This window comes from Euprymna scolopes, chromosome 1 (genome assembly GCF_053919585.1).
Source record: "Euprymna scolopes isolate OS-2025 chromosome 1, ASM5391958v1, whole genome shotgun sequence".
NCBI classification, from domain to species: Eukaryota; Metazoa; Mollusca; class Cephalopoda; order Sepiida; family Sepiolidae; genus Euprymna; species Euprymna scolopes.
Window position 1 is genome coordinate 53,642,257 of NC_136482.1, and position 21,983 is coordinate 53,664,239.

Consider the following 21,983-nt stretch of genomic DNA (forward strand, 5'->3'; position numbering starts at 1 on the left):
CATCTGTATAAGTAGAGAATCCAAGCCAGTTACTGTGGTGGTGTGGTTTGAGTTGTCCCCCTTTGCAAATTGGCTGTTTGGAGAAATGGAAAAGTAGATGGCTCTGTGTGGTTTGAGTTGTCCCCCTCTGCAAATTGGCTGTTTGGAGAAATGGAAAACTAGATGGCTCTGGTTGATAGTCAATTTGCATAAGTGGAGAAATGGGCAGCATATAAACGGTACTTTTTTTAAGCAGGCGTGAAGAGCGCAGAGAGTGAAACGACGGTTGGAAGAAGTGACGGCGAATTCTTTTTGTGACGGTGAATTATTTTTGGACGTTGAAGAGCTCGACCTTTTGGAAGGAACAGCTGTGTCTTATATATTTTTTTTTAATTTCTTTTTTTTCCTACTTCACTACAAGCTATTTCGGCGGGAACTATGGAAGCAAAGAGGATCAGCAGTGAAATGCTTAAGACGTTCTCTGGAGAAGGAGATATTATAACCTGGCTGACCAAGGTTAAACTTGTTGCTAAGTTGCGGGACATCGCGGATGTAGCCAGCTTGATACCGCTGTATCTTGATGGTGATGCTTTGGCCCTATATCTGGAGATGAGGGAGGAGGATCGACTGTCTGTTGACGCCATTGAGGAAAAGTTGAAGGAAGCATTTACCGAAGGACCGTTTGTGGCATATGGCAAACTAAGCCGTATGGTGTGGATCGGAGAGCCTGTCGATGTTTACGCCAACAATATCAGGAGGTTGACGGGACTAGCAAGATTCAATGGAGGAGGCCGTCGACAGATGGTTAAGATGGCCTTTATCAATGGCTTCCCGGACCATATTTCTATAGCTCTGCAGCAACTGCCCGGTGTAAATACTATGGAGGTGACGGAGTTGATTCTACAGGCTAGGGTGCTGGCCAGGAAAAAAGAGAGTGAGCAGGGAATCGTAGCTGTCGCTCAACGAAGCAAACTGCCGCAGGAAATTGTGAAGGACGAAAAGCAGAGAGGACTGTGGCAGAGACCCAGGTTCTCTGGCAGATGCTACCGATGCCAAGGCCCCCATATGGCGAGGGAGTGCAGGGAGCCAAAGCCAGAAGTCACGTGTTACCGCTGTGGGGAAATCGGCCACATCAGCAGATTCTGTTCCCAGGGAACAGGGGGAAGCCACTGTGCCGGTGGCTACCGCACTTATTCGATGAAGGCGCTTCAGGGTATGCCACCACAAGTAGAGATGACCCTAAATGGACGAAGTGCAAAAGCCCTTGTCGACACGGGCTGTACTTCAACAATTGTCACCAAAGACATGGTTGACACATGCAATGGAACCAGCAGCATTACGGCAGTTGACGGCAGAGAGGTGAAGTGCAATGGCACAAGTATCATTCGGTTGATGGTATGTGGGATGTCACTAACAATCCAGGCGATTGTTATTAACAAAATTGTCACGGGTGTCGATGTGGTGCTAGGGATGGACGCAATTGCTCGACTAGGGGGCGTTACGGTATATAGGAACTCCGTGAGATTTGGAGGACATCAAGGGGCTGCAGGTGTGCAATTCGAAAAAGGTGTCACAGGAACGGCCGGGTTAGACAAAAGTTGCACGATAGAGGACCAAGATTTCTCTGCACACTTTGATGGTGAGAAATGGACAGTCAAGTGGGCATGGAAGGGAGAACCTCCCATACTGAACAACAGAGTGGAATGCTACGAGCATACGTTGCGAGGAGGCACAAGAGTTGAATTTGAGAAGGAGGTGGACCGATGGATCTCAGAGGGGATTTTAAGACCATGGACGGAGAAGGTGAAAGGTGTGCTGCCGTTAATGGCGGTTGTTCAGCCCACAAAACAAAAAGTTCGGCCAGTATTGGACTTCAGGGAGCTGAACGTACACGTTGCGTGTCACACGGGAGGTGATGTGATGGACGTGTGCGGAGAGACCATGCGAGAGTGGAGGCAGATTCAGAAGACTGCAACGATTGTGGATTTAAAATCTGCATACCTACAGATCCACATTTCACAGGAATTCTGGAAATACCAGCTGGTCAGATACAAGGGCCGAACGTACTGCCTGACTAGGTTGGGTTTTGGCCTGAATTCTGCACCAAAAATCATGGCAGCGATCCTCAAAACGGTGCTAAGCAAGGAGGACGCAGTCAGAAGAGCCACCAGTTCCTACATTGATGATATTTTGGTGGATGAGACGGTAACAACTGCGGAGGATGTAGTAAAACACCTCAACAGCTTTGGGCTAATTGCAAAACGCCCGGAATCGTTGGAGGGAGGAGCTGTGTTAGGGCTCCAACTAAGAAAGGACCAGATAGGACGGTTAGTGTTCCGGAGGGGAAATGAGATCCCGGAGGTGTCGGAAAAATTAAGCAGGTGAGAACTCTTCTCAATATGCGGAAGACTGGTGGGCCATTACCCTATTGCAGGATGGCTACGGACTGCATGTAGTTATATCAAAAGGCTAGCTAGTGGAGCGAAGTGGAAGGATAGAGTTGATAAAGAGACTGTGGACATTATGAGAGAGATTATTGAAGAGGTGAAGAGGGAGGATCCAGTGATAGGTGTTTGGCATGTACCCAACAGTGCAGAAGGTGTTGTGTGGTGTGATGCAAGCTGTATAGCAGTGGGGGTCACCTTGGAGATAGGTGGTGTTACTGCAGAAGATGCTGCTTGGTTGCGGAAGAAGGAAGACGTTGCTCACATAAATGTGGCGGAACTGGATGCGGTTATGAAGGGCATCAACTTAGCCTTGAAATGGGGGCTACAGAATGTTGAGGTGAGGACCGACTCAGCCACTGTGTTCTCTTGGATCCAGTCCGAAGCTACAGGAGAAAGGAGGATGAAGATGAAAGGCGCTGCCGAGATGCTAGTAAAGCGTCGATTGATGTTAAGGGAGCTGATTAGGGAATTTGATCTTCAATTTAGGGTCACTATCGTTCCTTCAACGAAGAACAGAGCAGATGTGATGACGAGGGTGCGGAATACCTGGCTAAAGGCGCTGAATGAGGCGGCTGTTGCAATATGTTGTTTGAATGAAGACACTCTGAAGGATTTGCATGACATGCACCATTTTGGAGTGGATAGAACCTTGTTCTTGGCCAGGAAGGTGGACCCTAGAATCACAAAGGAGGCCGTTAGGACAGCGGTTGAGACATGCAGCCGGTGTCAATCAATCAACCCTGCGCCGAGTAGACACGAAGCTGGTGAGGTTCAGGTGGCAGAGAACTGGAGCAGGTTGGCGATAGACGTAACGCACTATTGACAGAGGCCGTATCTGTCAATGGTCGACTGTGGACCAGGAAGAGTAGCCATTTGGAGGGAAATCAAGGCGGAAAATGTAGGTGAAATTGCAAAGGTCTTGGAAGAGGTGTTTTTGGAGAGGGGTCCAGTGACGGAAGTGCTAATGGACAATGGAACTGCCTTTCGCTCAGCTGCCATGGAGAATGTGTTGGATAAGTGGGGAGTGCAGCGCTATTTCAGGGCTGCATATAGACAAGGCGGAAACGGAATTGTGGAGCGGCATCACAGGACCATTAAGGCTATAGCTGAAAGGGGCCAGATTTTGCTGCCAGAAGCTGTCTTCTGATATAATATGGCTCCAAAGTCAGGGCAAAAATTGGAGTCAGTGCCGCAGAGGGCAGTCTTCAAGTACGAGTGGCGGCATCCCCGAATTGCACAGGTACCCGTGGAGGAAGGCGAGAAGCGAGCGACTGTGCGAGTGGAAGAGGAAGTGTGGATCAAACCGCCTGATGCTCGCTGTACCACACGCTGGGGGGGGCATTGTGACAAGGGGATGGAGGAGTAGTAGTAGGTTAGTTTCACCTAGTGCTAAGATATTTGGGGTGTTTGCTTGATTCCCTTATTTAGTTCTTTAGTCCTCTCATTCCATAAGCCATGTTTCTGATAAAGGGGAAGAATAGCTGTTTCCTGAGTTGGAACCTATCTGTATAACACTTACCGATGGCTAGTTTTTGACCTTCAAATAGTATTTCATTTTTAGTTTCTTACTTCAAGTGGCTTTATGCCTTGACTGGAGCGATTTCCATAAAAAAATGATGCACATCATTATCGCTTTTTTCATTTTGATATATATATATATATATATATATATATATATATATATATATATATATATATAAAACTTTATAGTTATTAGAAAATCTTAATGACTTAACTCATATGTAATAAATTTTCACACACAAAATTTTCATAGATTCTATTACAAGGCCTAAACTAATGCTTGTTTTCAAACCATTAGATTTATTTAAATTATGAGATGATAGTTAATTTAATTGTTTTAATCGCATTCTTTTCGAAAATAATTCAGTATTTTTAATTAAATATTATTTTTAATTAAATATTATTTTTGATTAAATATTATTTTCAATTAAATATTATTTTCAATTAAATATTATTTTTAATTAAATATTATTCTTAATTGAATATTATTTTTGATTGAATATTATCTTCAATTAAATATTATCTTCAATTAAATATTATTTTCAATTAAATATCATTGGCTGTGATATGCACTTTTTGATGAATTATCATCTGCAGGATTTATTTGTTCTTGTTTGTGTTTAGTCACATATGTGTGTCCAAAAAGATGGCCGTATGACAAAACTTTTCCTTTAGGCACAGGTTAAAGAAAATGGTGTCATTTAGACAATTTTTTCTTTAATTTTGGCAAGCACATTTCAAAAATGGCATCATGTTGAATGGAAGAAAGATGAATTGTTCTTTGCAACTCTGATTTGTCATATGGATTAAGTCATATGGATAAGAATGTCATATGGATTTGTCATATGGATAAGAATACATAAGTGTTTAGTAGAACCATATCGATTCGTAGAGTTCTTTGATATCAGAGCATCCAAATTTTGTCCTCAAAATATACTTTTATGGCAGAGGTCAACAATATATGTTGATGATAGGACATTATACAGGGTGTCCACAAAGCCTCGCTACATTATGTAGCCAGACTTTGTGGACACCCTGTATATTGAAGGAAGACAAGAATAATTATTTTTAAGATAATGTAAAATGAAAGGTTGATAAAGATTGAGAGTTCAGAGTATCCAAGATCGTTCTAGGTGGAAAAAGGTGTTTTATCTGATAATAGAAACTGATTATAAATGTTCATTTCGGTTGTCACATGTGTTTATGTGTGTGTAAATGGGATAGACATCATAGATGTGTGTATATTAGTGTACCTATTTTGTTTGTGAGAAAGTGTATATATGAACTTGTGTACGTGCATTCTGTGAGTGGCATGTGTGTGTGTGTTTCATTTTACTTACAGTAGTTCGTAGGTGTCTTTCATCGTGTGCGTGCTACTTGCTGAAGACCTTTTGGCTCCTAAAGCGAAGGTAGATTGTATCATAAGCAATAATGTCAGCTCAGAAAGAAAAAGAATGGGAAAAATAATGAAAAAATACTGTTTGGGGTTTTAGTTTGAGATTTGGAATTGAATATCTCTTGCATTGTGATTGGTTTTAATAAACTATTGATTTGAGCTTTTGTCTAATCAAGTGTCAATACATAGAAACAACATTCACTACTGCAGCTGTAATAATAGCAAGACATTTTGGTTCAATGAAACCAAAATCTTTTTGATGTCCAGTCTTTTCTGTTTTGTAAAAGTCTTTATATCCTTGCACTATGTAAGTCTAATCTGGATTCTTCTATTGACAGCAACGATTTATATGTTGATGGTTAGTTGTCTATTGTATGCGTAGACTCTTCTATGCATTTATATGAATTTGCTCTTTAACCTCACAAGGATCTTTTTATTTCACGTGTCCCCAGTCTTCAATCTCATGGAGTCCTTCTATTTATCTTAGATTGTATTTACTACACTCTACTTCCTATTTATTCTTTTTGTATCGTTCATCTTATGGCAATGGCTACTCAGTTGTTGATGCTATATCTAGCAGTATTAATAGTGCATTGCAACTTCATCCATCAAGTTACATCTTTGTTTTTGGTGACTTTAATGCGCATCATTCTGTCTGGCTCTCCCAATCTAATTACACAGATCTAGCTGGTGAAAGTTGTTTTAACTTTTCTCTCTCTCATGACTTGCCCTAAATTGTCACCTTCCCTACATGCTTTCCTGATAATGATCATCATTAACCATCTTTACTTGATCTTTTTCTTACCTCTGTTACTGGGTCATGTTCTATTTCATCTTCTCCATTGAGTTCTTTTGATCATACTGTTGTTGATGTTGAAATTAATTTTTCAATTGATCGTCCCTTGCATAGGAAATTTACCTACCAGAAGGCTGATTGGAATTGGCTTCACAGCTTCCTATGTGACATTCTATGAAATCCTATATTTGTTATATCTCTGAATGATGCGGCAAAGGAGGTTACTGACTGGCTTCTTGTTGGAATTGATACTTTCATTCTTCATCTAAACCACATTCTCCTTCCTAGCTTTGTTCTGTTTGTGCTTCTGCCATTGCCCATCGTAATCATTATTTCAATTAGGATGATTCTATGAATTTCGTCAGGATGATTCTAAGGCTTCTAGACAATCTTACAGAAAAGCTAACAATGTTTGCAAGAGAGCAATTTCTGAGGCTAAGTCTAGCTATTCTCAAAGGATTCATAATTATTTTTGTGATGAGATAATTACAATCCTTTGGAGGTTGGTTTTCGTAATTTTTGGAGAATCTCTAATAATGTGGCAAGTCTGCTATTTCTCCTCTATTTAATGGTTTTTAGGTTATTTCATCTTCTAAGGATAAAGCTGACCTTTTTGCTTGTCTTTTTGCTGACAATTCTTCTATTGATGATTTTGGCAATGTTCTTCCTCATTTTTCTTTGAAAGTCTCTTCATTCTATAGATTATCGTTCCAAAGATGATTGCCGATCTTGACTAGTATAAGGCTTGTGGTTCTGATTCAATTCCTGTTATTATTCTGAAACGTTTCTTCTATTCTCTCCAAATTATCCAATTTCTGTTTACCAAAATCATGTTTGCCTTCTTGGAAAGAGTCGTCTGTTGTTCCTGGTGATCACTCAGACCTAACTATGTATCGTCTTATTAGTTTTCTCTCTGTTATTAGCGAAGTTTTTGAAAGGTTGGTGAACGACAAGCCTGTTGATTTTCTGGAAAATCTGAGTCTTTTTCATGATGTTCATTCCTGGTTTTTGTTCAACTGCTGACTTTTAACTGTTCTGAGCAGATCTGTCAGTTTATGGAAATTCATGAGGGGGTGGAGCCATTATACTTAACATTTTGAAGGCGTTTGACAGAGTGTGGCATTCTGGTTTTCTACATAAACTTAAGGGTTATGGTATTGGTAGTGAGGTTCTTGACATCATTAGGTTTTTTTTCTTTCTGATCGAAGTAACTGTCTCTTCATTCTCTTTTCTTATCAATGTTCATGTTCTTTAGGGTTCTATTCTAGGCTCAACTTTATTTCTTCTCCATATCAATGATCTTCCAGAGAATATTGTTAAGAAAATCAACATTTATTCTGACGATACAACTCTTTATTCTGGTACTGCTTCTTGTTGATCTTCCTTGGATCAGTTGAAATATGAAGCTAATCTAAAAGTTTACTTAGGTTTGATTGTAGATTGAGTTATGAAATAATTTGTTTCGTTTAATCCTGTTAGGACAGCTTGTGTCTTTCAATCGTAGGCATGTCCCTTTTCTTCCTGAGATTCTCATGAATAGCTCTGTTATTGAGAAAAAATTAATTCTAAAATATTTGGCTTTTCTTTCTCATAAAATCTTTCTTGGCATACATACGAGTATATTAGATCGATAGCTCTTTCTGCTTCTGGTAATGCAGGTTTTTTATATTGTTCTAAACACTTTCTCACACTTGAGGCTATTCTCTATCGCTACAAATCTTCTATCAGACCATCTATGGAGTATTGTTGTCATATTTGGGCTGGTGAATCTCTATTCCATTTGAATCTTTTCTACAAATACTATTATGGCATGTGTTTTTCAGAATTGTCTGATCTATTCCCTGCTTCTTTTATTCTGGCTCGTTTGACTCATTGGTCTGGTGGTCACCATCAAAATATTGATAAAAAAAGCCAAAGTGAAAACTTTCAAACTGACAGCTTAAAGATTTCAAAATCATTGTCGAATTACAGTAAACAATACTGTGTCTGTCATAACTTTGATGAATACTATTTATTGAATTAATTTTTCATATCTAATATTAATCAATTATTTATTAAACAAAAGCGAAAACTAAAAGAATTTTTTAATTTTATTAAGTATTTATAAAAAAGAAAACTTGAAAGTATTAAAAAACAATCTAAAATAATTATTTGAATTAAAGATTATTTTAAGGCAAGAATTACTTAATCATAGTGTCTTCCTTAATAATTACTATCGAATAGATACCCTGTGCTGTTCTAGGAGGTCCACTCTCCCAAGCCTTACATTTGAGAAGGAATTAATTTATTGCTAATCATTTGAGGTGGAGAATGCTAACGAGGCGGCCGCCACAACAGCCCCAGCCCTACACCCACCACTCCCCAATGTAAACAGACTTTTTGTGAAATATTGAACGGTTCTTCTGAACCGTAATTGTAATAATGATGGAGGGGCAGTGGAGGAGCCGGAGTGTTGTTGCCGCCGCAATGTAAACAAAATTTTTGGGAAATATTAAACAGTTCTTCTGCTTGGTTAATGCTGGCGCGTTACTTACGGAAAACCGATTAATTAAACTACAGAAGCAGCTGTTAAAAACTACACAAGTTTTATAATTGAATACCCCCCCCTCTAACCAAAAAGAACAAAAAACAAAGTATTTTTTGTAAACCGCTTGTGAAAACTTATTATTAAATGAAAAAATGAACGAATCTCTTAGTAAAAGAAAGTTCTCTCCCTAACTTTATTGGTACTCATGCAGGTGTGTCAGAATTTTTTGGGAATTTTTGACACCCTTAACACAAAACTGTGAATAAAATATACAAAACTCGTAATTTGTCTTTTTAAAATGGATTGTTTAATTTCTTTATGGAATATACTTTCAAAATAAACTATTAAAGTTTTTTTTAAAAATAATAGAAATATTATTTTTTTAAAAATAGTGTTTACAAAATGCTTTATTAAAAGAAGTCAATTTATTTATTTATTATCCCTAGAAATCGTAAAATTTGATTTTCTTAAAAAAAAAAAAAAAAAAAAAAAAAAAAGTACTTGATTGATAAAATATTCGATGGTCTGCATGTACTGCCCTTGTTGACCCATATTTCCGCCAGGGGTCGTTAGTTGCGTTATCTCTAAAACAAGATGGCGCGTGGCTTTTTCTTTGATGAATCGTCCGATAATATTTGATTTTCTTAAATAAAAAAAAAACTACTTGATCGATTTACGTGATTTTTGGAATATGACATTTTCATGCAGTAACAAGTACGTACATTATAAAGATTTTTTTCAGATTTTTATTGTATAAAAGATTTGTTGTGGCCCATTTATAGACTTGCACCTAAAATAACAGCCCAAAACACAAAAATAATTTTTTTTAAATTTTTCTTGAAAAAAAAAAAAATTACAAAAAAAATTCCTTGAAAGTATTTATTTGACTTACCTTTTCTCAAACAAAAAAAAACACACACTTGGAATTCAAGCTGTACCCGCAGCTCAAGTCGAGAATGGAGTAACAGCCCAGATGAATGCTGGTACCACAAACACTTTGGCGATCAGGCTCGCAAGTGCCAACCTCCCTGCAAACACCAAAAGACACAGGGAAATGAATAAACCAGCAGGCAGTGACGACAACCCCTGTTGGCACACATTCACATAGTTGTCTTTTCTACGTGTGGGGCCGTAACAATGGCCTAAATTTCTTAGTCGACACCAGTGCAGCCATCAGCGTAATACCACCCACCAACAAATCTACCTTAAAACCCACCCCGTTTCAGCTTTGGGCAGCAAAGAATTGACACTCAACATCAACCTCAGGCGTGATCTCAAGTGGTCATTCACCGTAGCTGATGTCAAAACACCTGTGTTCGGTGCGGATTTCTTAGCCCACTATAACCTGGCCGTTCATATAAAGACAAGAACCCTGTTCGACAACACAACATCTATCAAAATCACAGGGACTCTGTCAAGTCTGAACACGACGAGGATTAGTGTGGCAACACAACACAACCCATGTTACACAGAAATCCTGTGCCAGTACAAAGACATCACCAGCATATTAAGTCTACAGACGCCGGGGAACACCAAACTCAACACCACATTAAGACGACTAGACCACCAGCATTCTCACGTTCAAGATGACTCCCTCCACACAAGATGGCATAAGCTAAAAAGGACTTTCAGGAGATATTATCAGACAACATCATCCGTCCCTCAGACAGCCCATATGCCTCACCACTCCACTTGGTACCTAAATCCGACGGGGAATTCAGAGTCTGCATGGACTACCAGAAACTCAATGCGTCAACAGTGCCTGACCGGTACCCGATCCCACATATCCATGACTTTGCCTCAGGCCTACAGGGGGCCCGTATCTTCTTGAAAATCGACTTGACTAAGGCATATTACCAAATTCCTGTTGCTCCGGAGGACATTCCAAAGACAGCAGTCACAACCACTTTTGGACTGTTTGAATTTCTAAAAATGCTCTTTGGACTGCGTAACGCAGCACAGACATTTCAGAGGTTGATGGACGAAGTTCTGCGTGACCTGCCATATGTTTAGGAATGATTGTCAAAAAATAAAAAAAGGGGAAAAAAAATGTGAAAAAAAGAAAGGATGATTGTCAGGATCAGGAGTTGAACGTCAGTGGGATCTGGCAGAATAAGTGTCAGTGGGCTGTTGAGAAGGACGTCAGTGGTATCTGGCAGGGAAATCTTCAGCAGGCTGCTAAGGTGGTATCTGGCAGGGAGAGCTTTAGCGGGCTGCTGAGGTGGACGTTAGTGGTATCTGGCAGGTGGACCGGATTTTGACAGGCTTGTGACGTGGATAGCCTGATGTCGGCCGGTGCCGAAAGGCTGCAGGAGCAAAAGGCACAACTGGCTGGAAGACTGCAGGAGCAGAAAGGCACCACTGGCTGGAAGGCTGAAGGAGCAGAAAGGCACCACTGGCTGGAAGGCTGAAGGAGCAGAAAGGCACCACTGCTGGAAGGCTGCAGGAAGCAAGGCAATGAAGGAGATGAAAAAAAAAAGGGAAAGTAAAACTTTCGGAAGGTTATCCCTAAAAAGAGCTGTCTATAGAAAAACTTTGAGTTTGTGGAAAAAGGCTTTCGGGTTTGTTGATGCTGCTGCTACTACTGCTCCTGCTGAAACTCCTGGTGGGCGGCCCAAAAGTATCTTCCTGCTCCCTTGGCTGAACTTGATGTATTTAGTTGCTTCCCCACTGAGCAAATTAGGCACAAGGCCGTTTTTTAATGTGGAGAGTGAAGGGGAAATGGGGACCAACTCCTCAGGTAGTAGAGGAGCTGGATAGTGACAACTGGTATGAAGGGTTTCCTCTACATTATCCAATAACTGATTGCCACAAGGGCAATGGTCTTATATGTGGTGGATTTATTTGCTTCCGCACTGAGCAAATTAGGCACAAGGCCATTTTTTAATGTGGAGAATGAGGGGGAAATGGGGACCAGCTCCCCGGGGAGTAGGATAGTGACAATTCGTATGAAGGGTTTCCCTACATTGATCAATAACTGATTGCTTTAAGAGCACTGGTCTTATATGTGGGATTGCCCCCTGCAATTAGGTTGTTACAGCATTCGCCGCTCTGATTAAGGAAACAAACGAGTAGCATTAATTCCTTGGTAAATCACTCACAACAAATCAAGCCTCCAAAGTGAACTTATTCTATTTGATTTTGATTCGTTTCGTAAACAATGTCTCTTCCATTTGTTTAGTGTAGAAAAGGTTGTATTTAAGTTTTTTCTTATCTGGTCAAAACAAGAAAAAGAGTTGTTACTATTTTTAGCATTCAGCGGAAATGACGTTATAGGCTGCTAGACAGTGTATGTGTGATTGTTTACAGTGGAAATAATGACCGGCACACCACAGCGGAATATGAACCATTATGAAGCGTCCGCGACACATTTTTCTTAATAATAAAACTTAAAATTTAAGGTAGGTTTTCTTTTCTTGTTATGTTTTCATCGGCTTACTCCGGCTGTTGACGTCATGTTCCGAGAAAGCCGGGCGGGAGTACTGGAAATTCACTGGGATGGTCGGGGTCGGCATGTTCGGTAGAAACGCAATGGGTTTTACGAGTCAGTGGCTATCGGTAGTCACCAGAACGCTTTTGGCGAGTGGCGACGCTTATCGAATTATCTCCCTTGAAATTTACCGGTGTGACCGGTGTCGCCGATAAAAAGTAAATCAAAAGAAATAAAGTAAATGTTTTTATTTGATTAACCGACACTAGAAAATTCAATTATAACTGAATATTATTCTTAATGTTTTCGTTTTATTTTATTAAAGTGGCTAACCATATTTCAAAATATTCAATACTTTATTATTATACTTTATATTATTTTCTACGAAACAATAGCTGAACCTAGGAGGCTGTAGTATCACGCTATTTCATTTCAAAAACATCGCATGTGCATTTTATCGGTGAGTGTTACCACCTGAATGTCTTTCTTGTCAAATATAATATCATCTATTACTCGCCATCATAGTCGTTCGCTTTCTTCGTTTGTTATGGAACTCGATGTACAGGCTTTGAACGGAGGCCATTCAGCTCCGGAAATATTAAGCATGATAAAGAACTTGATTCCTAAGTTAAGTTATAATCTCCATAAAGGCCAATGTGGAAGGATCGCTGTTATTGGAGGTTGCGAGGAATACACCGGCGCACCCTACTTCGCCGCTCTTACATGTCTAAAACTCGGGGCCGATCTTTCACATATATTTTGCACGCGCGACTCTGCACCAGTTATAAAATCTTACAGTCCCGAATTGATTGTTCATCCCGTGTTAGATAAACAGTCAGCCGTGGACGAAATCGGAAAGTGGCTTCCAAAAATGCATTCTTTGGTCATTGGACCAGGTTTGGGACGAGATGAGAATTTATTAAACACAGTTGGAAATCTAATGGAGAATGTGAAATCGTTACAAGTGCCGCTAGTTGTGGATGCAGACGGGGTCTTTTTATTGAGTCAAAAACCAGATCTAATACGAGGATATAATAAGGCTATACTAACCCCAAACATCGTGGAATTTCGTCACCTCTTTCAGAAAGTAATGGGTACTGAACCGTCGAAAGAAAATCCCGTGACAAATGCGAAGGATCTATCCAGAGCTTTAGGAAATGTAACCATTGTCCTGAAGGGTTTCTATGATATAATAACAGACGGGGAGAAACAATTGGTCTGCAACCATGAAGGCAGCCCGAGGCGTTGTGGTGGGCAGGGAGATCTCCTTTCTGGGAGTATGGGTACGTTTAATTACTGGAGCCATTCTGCTTTAACCCAAACAAATAGGGATTGTAACGACTTTCTTAAGCAGTATGGGCCAACCATGAGTGCAGCGTATGCGGCGTGTACTTTAACTAGAGAATGTAGTCGCCAGGCTTTTATGAAATATCGACGCTCGGTTACAACCTCGGAAATGTTGTCTGAGATTCACCCAGCTTTTGAGAAACTGTATGAATAACTTTAAATTATTGTTGGAACGAATACAGAGTACGATTACTAAGGACAAAAAAGATATTTAACTTAGAGGATTAGATATTATATAAAATTTTATATTGATATTATAAAGAAAAAAATCTATGTTTGGGTAAAATTGACGTCCCCAGAATTTAAACGGTTTTCAATTAAATGGCCGACTCATCACACACATACACACACGCACAAATATATGACAAAGAGTGGAGATTTTTTTCGTATTGCCAACTGGACTTAGGGTCAGTGGTAGGGTTAAGGAAGAATATGTATGTTTTTTATGACCTTTAAATTAAAATTAGATTATATTCTTGTTTAAATCATTCACGTCAAGATGTCCATGTTAAAAATAAAACAGTGGGAAAGTTATCTGAAACTTGAATGTGATAGAACTGTCAAAAGTGAATTTACACAAGATCCTTAAAGCTCAATATCACCATACCCTTAAGCACCTTATAAAAATAAATAGCTAAGTTTGCATTTTTATATTTACATTAATAAAAACATCATTTTATCAAATATAAAAATGCTTTTCAAATTATATTAAAAAATTTTATAGAAAATATGTCCATATTTTGGTAATTATTCAAGGTAAATAAATGTTCTAATTTAATAAAACTGTTATCTTCATTTCAATTGAATTGCAGATATATAAAACTATGAATATTGATAATAAACCTTTTCAGAATATTTTGTTGTTTGTCTTGGAATAAAAATAAATTTTATGTACCTAGCTTGTTGGTAGATGCAGAATTTATTTGCAACGTGTCATGAGCATTTTAGTGTGGACAGCTGAGGGTTTGAATAACAACCATAAAAAATGTGGCTAAATTCTCAGGTCCCCAAACAGCCTTTGATGATGAAATCATGATTGGCTATCAGGGCTGCTAACGTTTGGATGTAGTGGGATGTAGTACATGCCAGTGGTAAAAATGTTGTAACATACAAAAATGTTATGTTTCTGAAGGTTTGAGATGAGGATTGATAATTTGGATTATTCAGACTACTCTTTTCATCTTGAGTATTTCAGCCAATGTAACTGCCGATATTCTTCAAGTGTATATTGTCAAACTTGGGAATCTACACGGACTTATAGTGTAGCAGATAAATTACTTGGTAAAATTCAGTTGTGAGTGACACTCTTCTGGAGATTGGAGGTTCAATTTTCAGTGTGGATGAATCTCAGTATACAATTATGAATTACTTTGGACTTCTATCTGGTCATGACTGATGGAATGAGAGCATGCGTAGATTAAATAAAGAAATTTGTTCCAAATTCTGTGCAGATTTCCAAGTTCGACAGAAACATTCCGGAGTTTGACAAGATGTACTTAAAAAGGTCAGAGGTTACATCAGGAGAAACGTTGCCAAATAGCACTCAAGATGAGAACAAACATCCAAATAATATTAACAAAAGGATTGTTGACAATGAATAAGTACACCACAGACTTATAAACCTTTTGCATTGATTTTTTTTTTTTTTACAAAGTGAAGATTTTTTTTTTGTCTGTATCTTTTATTATGCTTTAACAGTTTAAGACTGAATAAAGAATGCAAAAAAAAAAGTTGTTGTGAGAAGCTGACAGACTGGATCTTTTCTGTCACATTTTTTGTTTTGGCATTTTTTGTTGTTGTACGATTTCACTCCATATTTGTATTAAAATTTTATTTTGGAAGTTTCTTAACATATTAATCATCCAGATTTGTTTAAGATATATTTCCTACCATATTACTCATCATTAGAATCAACTGTTTGTCCCTTAACTCACTTGACTAAAAATCGAAAATTCAGACCACTCTCATCTACATATATACTAGCGGGGGGTACCCGGCGTTGCCCGGGTGTTTGTAGGTGTGTGTATGGGGGGGGGTAAGTAATAACCCTGCTTAAATATTATAAAAAAGACGATGTTAAAAAAATTGGAAAAACCAAAACCACAAAAAAAATGGTATAAATAAACCTGTCGGATCGAACCTGCAATCTTAAGATAACAACGCTGTGTGTATGGGGGGGGGGGGAGGTAAACTGTTGCCCGGGTGTTTAAAGGTGTAAAAGAAAAAAAAATAGTTTTGGTCGTGGGGCGGGATTGAACCCGGAAGCCTTGATGCGGAGGTGGAAACAAAAACCAACCAGTTAACCGTCTCAACCATGAGTGAGAGTAATTAATTAGCATGTTAAGTAAAGGCTTATAAAGCGAGTGAAAGAGGTTTGATTGACAGGAAGACGCTAAATGAGGTCATCGCGGATCGTTACGATGGTGTGGCAATATTTTTAGTTTTTGCTTCCCTCAGATGATGGTGGAGGGGGGGAGGAGGAAGCAGCTCTCCATTGTCCAAATCGAATAGCAATTGTCTGATATAAGGAGAAACTCCACATTGATCAAAGGCTGATTGCTTTCTTGACGTTTTGGCACGAAAGCCGAGGACACAACCCGTTTGAATTTAGTTTCACTGTATTTATACTAAAAAGCAGGACAAACAGGGGACAGTGAAATAGCGCGAATCTTATAAAAGTCGATGTAAATAAATCTAGATGCGACCCACATTCCCAAATCCTAGATATTATTATCTAGGGGGTATATAAACACTTCTAAGCGATAGTAACAACACTGGGACGTTGGCGAAAAAAGCCTTTTCAAGACATACAAAAAATGTGCGCGCGCATTTGCCTTAAAAGTGAAAATGTGTGTGTGTGTTAGCGTGTGTGTGTGTGTGTGTGTGTGTGTGTGTGTGTGTGTTTGCTTGTATGTCTCGGAAAAACTTTCGACAGAGATGATAGATTTTCACTTTTCTACTACTACTACTACTACTACTACGACGATGGCGTCATGTTTGACCAAGAAAACGTTGACGTTAGTTTAAACCACTCGCTGCTTTTTTAAACCTTTAGTTTCATCTGTTTTCACTTCTCTGTCTCTTTGGCATCTTGGTAACGTATCAGACTCTTTTTTCCACCTTAGCCTCTAGGCTTCGGGTTCGAGCCTACCTCCCTACCAAAACTTTTTTTTTTTCTGTTACACCTCCAAACACCCGGGCAACGTTTTTTTTTTATTTCAACAGCATTATTACTTCGCTTATTCTTCAGTTTACCCCCCCCACCACTTACACGCGGTTGTTATCTTAAGATTGCAGGTTCGATCCGAGAGGGTTATTTATGCCATTTTCTTCTGCTTTTCGCCGTTTTTTTTGCTTTATTTTTTTTGTTTTTGTTTTCAATTATTTTAACAAGTTTAACATCATTTTTTTTTAATATTTACACAGGGTTATTACTTACCCCCCCCTCCCCCCCATACACACATATCTACAAACACCCGGGCAACGCCAGGTACCCCTGCTAGTCTGAAAATGAAATGTATACAAAATGTTTATGAAAGACATTATTTTTAAAAGCAGCAATTAAGCTTAGTATTATATTTTTACTCATAGATGTATAAATGTTATACACCTGCATAGTAGTCGAACCCAATTTTTAATCATCTGTGCAATATAATTACTCACTGCCTCTTGACTTTTAAACTTTTTCACTCAAACGTGTCCCTCATATGTAATACAGGGTCACTAGAAAAGCAAAAATTTGCCAAAAAAAAAAAAAAAGTAATTTATCTTTACAGCAGCAAGAAATACATTTTTCAGATCTGTTCCTTTTTGATAAACAGCAGCTGTGTCAGGATCTTGTTCTTCCAAAGTTGCAACAACATTATCAAACTGATATTTTGTAATCATTGAAAAACAATGGGTAACATAGCTAGATATTTGTGTAGTCTCCATGTCAGGTTTTTACCTTTTAAAGTAGCTAGTAGACCGTTCAGCATTGCCCTGGTCTTAAAATGCACATAAATATTATTGTAACTGCCGACCACTCCAAGGAAAAGAAAACGCCTCGACTGATGTTAATAAATTTATTGAACACCGTGAAAACTGAAAAGGAAAATATAGCATTGAACAAATGAAACAAAATGAATACATTTCAATATCAAATTGACAAGGAAATTTAGTGAGTTCTTGGAATGAAGTGAGAGTGTCACATACCATGTTATCTCTCCGGGGTCGGCAGTCAAAAGGGGTCTGAAGTAGTTATTTGCCCCTTTCCCCACTACCGCCTGAGTTCGCAGTAAATAAGAGGACGACAACAATTGGTCAATAAAGGATTGGAGAAGGGGCTATTAGCGGCAGCTACAATTATATTTTAATTCATACAGAAACTGAGACATGCACATATTTTGGAAGTAAAAAAAAATACTAGCTGAAATTGAAACCAAAACCTAAAGACAGTGAATCAAGTATGATAACTATTAAACCAGCTTATCACAATCTTTAAAAAGTGTCGTTTGCGTGACACTGCTGTCCCAACTTTCACTTTCTGGTTACCACTTGACGCGTCTTCTCTCCACTCCAAAACGAACTTCTGCAACTTTAGCTTTTCTCTCCCCGAATCCGACTTTTCTCTTCTACAAATACAACTTCTCTGCTCGCAATCTAACTTCCGAATCGCTCCTTCCCCAAATCACTCCTCTTTTATCTCCAATCAGGAGTATCTCATTTGCATACCTCGTGGTCACCCTGTAGGCATATAAAGAAACAGGGCAGCCATTTTTGTTTCTTTCTTCTTCATTATGAACACGAGGTAAGCCACACAAAAATGCGGTCGGTCGTTCTTGTTTCTTTTTTCTTCATTTACACCACACGCCCCCCTGATCTTCGAGATCAATAGGATACTTCGTAATCCTCCATCCAAGCAGGCCGCCTCCTCTCACGTCGAGGCCTCTGGGGGACAACTTCTCGGGGGTTAACGTTTTCAGGTTCACTACAACGCGGGCCTAAGTCAGGTCGAGCAGCATCATTTGCTTCTCGGTGGCCCTCAATTTTCCCTTCTTCACTGCTCTCACTGCATACCGGCAATGTCACACGACGCAGGTCTAAGATATGCCGGGGAATGCGATTCACCATCACATTGTTCTTCGACTGCAATCCTGTTACGACCCCTCTTTTCCAACGAGTGGTACACTGTGCATTGGGGGGTTTCAACCACACCTCTTCACCTACTTTGATAGTGGCTTCTTCACTCTCAATTCCTGCTGTTTTGTTGCACGGATGCCGCCACTTATATGTGAAAACGGCCCTATGAGGCACAGTTGTCTCATCTTGTTTGGTCTTCGGCGAGATGTTATACCAAAACACCGCCTCTATGGGTGATACGTTGCTTTTTTCCGCAGCGGCTTTAATGGTGCGATGATTCCTCTCCACTATTCCGTTGCCACTTGGCCGATACGCTGCTCTGAAAAATTGCCTTACTCCCCACTTATCGCACACCCCTTTAAAGGCTTCTGATCGGAAAGCGGGGCCATTGTCCATTAAGAGTTCCTCAACCGGCCCTCTCTCCAAAAATATCTCCTCGATAACCCCTCCGATCGCCCATGCAGCTTCTGCCCTGATCTCTCTCCAGATGGCAAACCTTCCCGGTCCACAGTCGACCATCGACAGATACAATTTGTGGCGATAGTCTGTCACATCAATGGCCAATTGCTTCCAGTCCTCCGCAACGTGTAGCTCTCCTGCTTCGTGTCTGGACGGTCCAGGGTCAATTGATTGGCACTCTCGACAGTTCTCCACCACCTCCCTAACCTCCTCCTCGGTGGTCTCTGGGTAAACCTCTCTGGCTGGGAATAACGTTCGTTCTCAACCAAAGTGGTGCATTTCGTGTGACTCTTTGACTTCTTCCCCTGCACAGCATACCGAGGAGACCTCCTTTCCCTCCTGCAGCCAGGCCTTCTTCACACGTGTCATCGGATCCGCCTTGTTTTTTTCTGACGGGACCAACACAACAGATACTCTCAACTGGAATTCCGCTATCAGGTTGGTGAGCGCTCCGAGTCTGCGCTTGATCAGCATTTCCGCAGCACCCCTGGTCTTAACTCTCCTATCGCCAGTTACTGTCAACCGAATCCATGACGCTACCGTTGCCGAATCGGTTTTGACTTCAATTATTTTCAATCCCCATTTCAGGGCCAGATTGATTCCTTTTATAGCGGCATCTAGTTCTGCTACGTTGATATGGGAGAAGTCGTTGTTTTTTCTTAGCCACGCCGAATCCTCCACAGTTACACCTCCTATCTCTAGTACGACGCCCAATGCCAGGTTACTGGCATCGCACCAAACCACACCCGCGTCTTCGCCGCTGACATACCATTTCCCTTTCACTGGGTCCTCATTCGTCACTCTCGCAATGACTTCTTGCAGCATCTTCATGACCTCCTTCGTCATACGGCCCTCCCAGCCATCAGTGCCTGTTTGTCGTTTAATAAAGCTGCATGCTATCCTTAGCCAGCCAGCGATAGGATAGTGCCCGACCAGCCTCCTGCAGACTGAGAAGAGTTCTCGCCTCGTCAGTTCAGATCCGACTTTGGGTATTGCATTCCCTCGTTCGAAGACAAGGCTTTCTTTTCCATCTCGCCTTAGTTTCAACCCCAGCACCGCTCCTCCATCTAGGGCCTCCGCCGGTTTTGCAGTTAACCCATACTTCTCGACATGGCTTCTTACTTTCTCTGCTGTCACCTCTGCCTCCTCCACCAGGATGTCATCAATGTACGAACTAGTGGCCTCCTCCACTGTACAGTCTTTGCTCAGCACTGTCTTCAGCACGGCAGTCATAATTTTGGGGGCTGAACTCAGCCCAAAGCCTAACCTCGTCAGACAATACACCCGCCCCTTGTACCGGACCAGTTGGTACTGCCAGAGTTTTTCATCTACATGGATCTGCAGATATGCCGATTTAAGATCGACAATCTTAGTGGCCCGCCCCATTCTTTTCCATTTCCTCATGAGCTCCTCACATACGTCGATCCCCGTTCCAGTGTGGCAGGCTACGTGTCTGTTCAATTCCCTAAAATCCAGCACGGGCCTAATCTTGTTTTTGGTAGGCTGAACAACCGCCAGTAGTGGCAACACTCCTTTTTCTTCCCCTGTTCACGGTTTCAGAATTCCTTCTTTTATCCACCTCTCCACTTCTTCCTCGAATCCTTTTCTTATTTCTCCTTGCAGGGTGTTTTCGTAGCAGCCCACCTTATTCTGTAGTTCTGGGGGCCCGGAGATCCATTTCCATTCCACCGTCCACCTCACGCCATCAAACTTCGCCAGGAAATCTTTGTCCTCAATGCAGCAAACCTCCGGTTTTGGGGTTCTGACGGTTCTATCACCTTCCACTCCTGCCATCCCCACTGCGCCGAGACGTCCAAACGTCACTTGGCCCCCTCTTAGCGTAGCGCCCCCCAGTCGGTTAATTGCACTCATACCTATAATCACGTCGACACCACCGACCAGATGATTCAACACTAGGGCTTGCAGTCCAATGGGCACCCCTTGCACCATTACTTCCACTGTCGTCTCTCCTAGGCATTTCACATCCCTGCCATCCACGGTCCTAATAATCCTGGTTCCGCTCAATGACCTCGCGACATTCCTCGCTAACAACGTTGTAGTGCAGCCTGTGTCGACAAGGGCTATGGCTCTCTTCCCATTGACTACCACCGGTAACCGAGGCAATGTTCCATCATGCGCCATTTCCACACAGAAGGGGTAACCACTGGCGCAATAGCTCCCCTTCACTCGTTTCCCTGGTCCCGTGCAGCAACACAATAGCGGCTAATATGCCCCACTTGTCCACATCGGTAGCACGTGATCCCCGGTCTCGGCTCTTTGCAGTCCTTGATCAGATGAGGACCCTGGCACCGGAAACACTTGATGGCAGGTCTCCCCTCCTGTCGCCTCGCCGGCTGCCTCTCATTCAAGTGAGGCCTCATGCACATATTTCCACTCACAGCTGCAGCCACGATTGGGCTTTTAACATTTTTCACTAGGACTCTGGCGTGGACCAAGAGATCGTCCACTTCCATAGAATGGATCTCCGTGATTCTCTGCATTTTCACAGAGATTTCCTCTGGGAAGCCGTTCACTAGGTACAGCTTTACCGTCATCTCCAGGCTCCTCCCCACGTAACCAGCCAACCCTGCCAGTCTCCTGATCTCTGCCGCAAAGACGTCAACGGACTCGCTGGTCCACCTCGAACTTGACAGCTTGCCAAGTGCTTCAAATGGGCCCTCAGCGAAGGCCAATTTCAGCCTTTGCTCCACTAAGGCAAGGTCTTCCTTGTCTTCATCTCGCATCTGATGGTAAATCGTGAGGGCTTCCCCCTCTAAGTATAGCGGCAGCAGGGTGACCACATCTTCTATCTTTTGCAGCTTCGCCACCATTTTTAATTTCTCCAGCCACTTAATCAGGTCACCCTCCCCAGTAAAGGGTCTCAACATCTGAGTGCTCAGTCTCCACTCAGCCATGTTAATTTGCTCGATGCGCCGAAATAGCTTGTCGTTTGCGTGACA

General features: G+C 41.0%; 3 protein-coding genes across 4 annotated transcripts in view; 2 read left to right on the top strand and 1 right to left on the bottom strand.

Annotated features, from left to right (window-relative positions):
• The window catches only part of LOC145296667 (uncharacterized), a 109,905-nt gene extending 99,846 nt beyond the window's left edge, over positions 1-10,059 (bottom strand). Inside the window, exon 1 of the mRNA XM_080142648.1 lies at positions 9,559-10,059. The gene's annotated coding sequence lies outside the window, so the exon portion shown is untranslated. The remainder of the gene's footprint in view (positions 1-9,558) is intronic.
• The window catches only part of LOC145296069 (uncharacterized), a 157,213-nt gene that overhangs the window by 7,857 nt on the left and 127,373 nt on the right, over positions 1-21,983 (top strand). The window contains exon 1 of one of the 2 annotated variants that reach the window (XM_080142370.1): positions 11,980-12,067. The exons of the other annotated variant lie outside the window; for it this stretch is intronic. The gene's annotated coding sequence lies outside the window, so the exon portion shown is untranslated. Of the gene's footprint in view, positions 1-11,979; positions 12,068-21,983 lie in introns of those variants that run through there. 2 annotated transcript variants of the gene reach the window in all.
• On the top strand, positions 12,346-15,195 carry LOC145296569 (ATP-dependent (S)-NAD(P)H-hydrate dehydratase-like). Its single transcript, XM_080142548.1, has one exon. The coding sequence runs from the start codon at positions 12,575-12,577 to the stop codon at positions 13,595-13,597; it is 1,023 nt and encodes a 340-aa protein (XP_079998674.1). The 5' UTR covers positions 12,346-12,574; the 3' UTR covers positions 13,598-15,195.

Excerpts from the sequence above, each read along its gene's own strand:
- LOC145296569 (XM_080142548.1), top strand. The coding sequence starts at position 12,575 with ATGTCTTTCTTGTCAAATATAATATCATCTATTACTCGCCATCATAGT.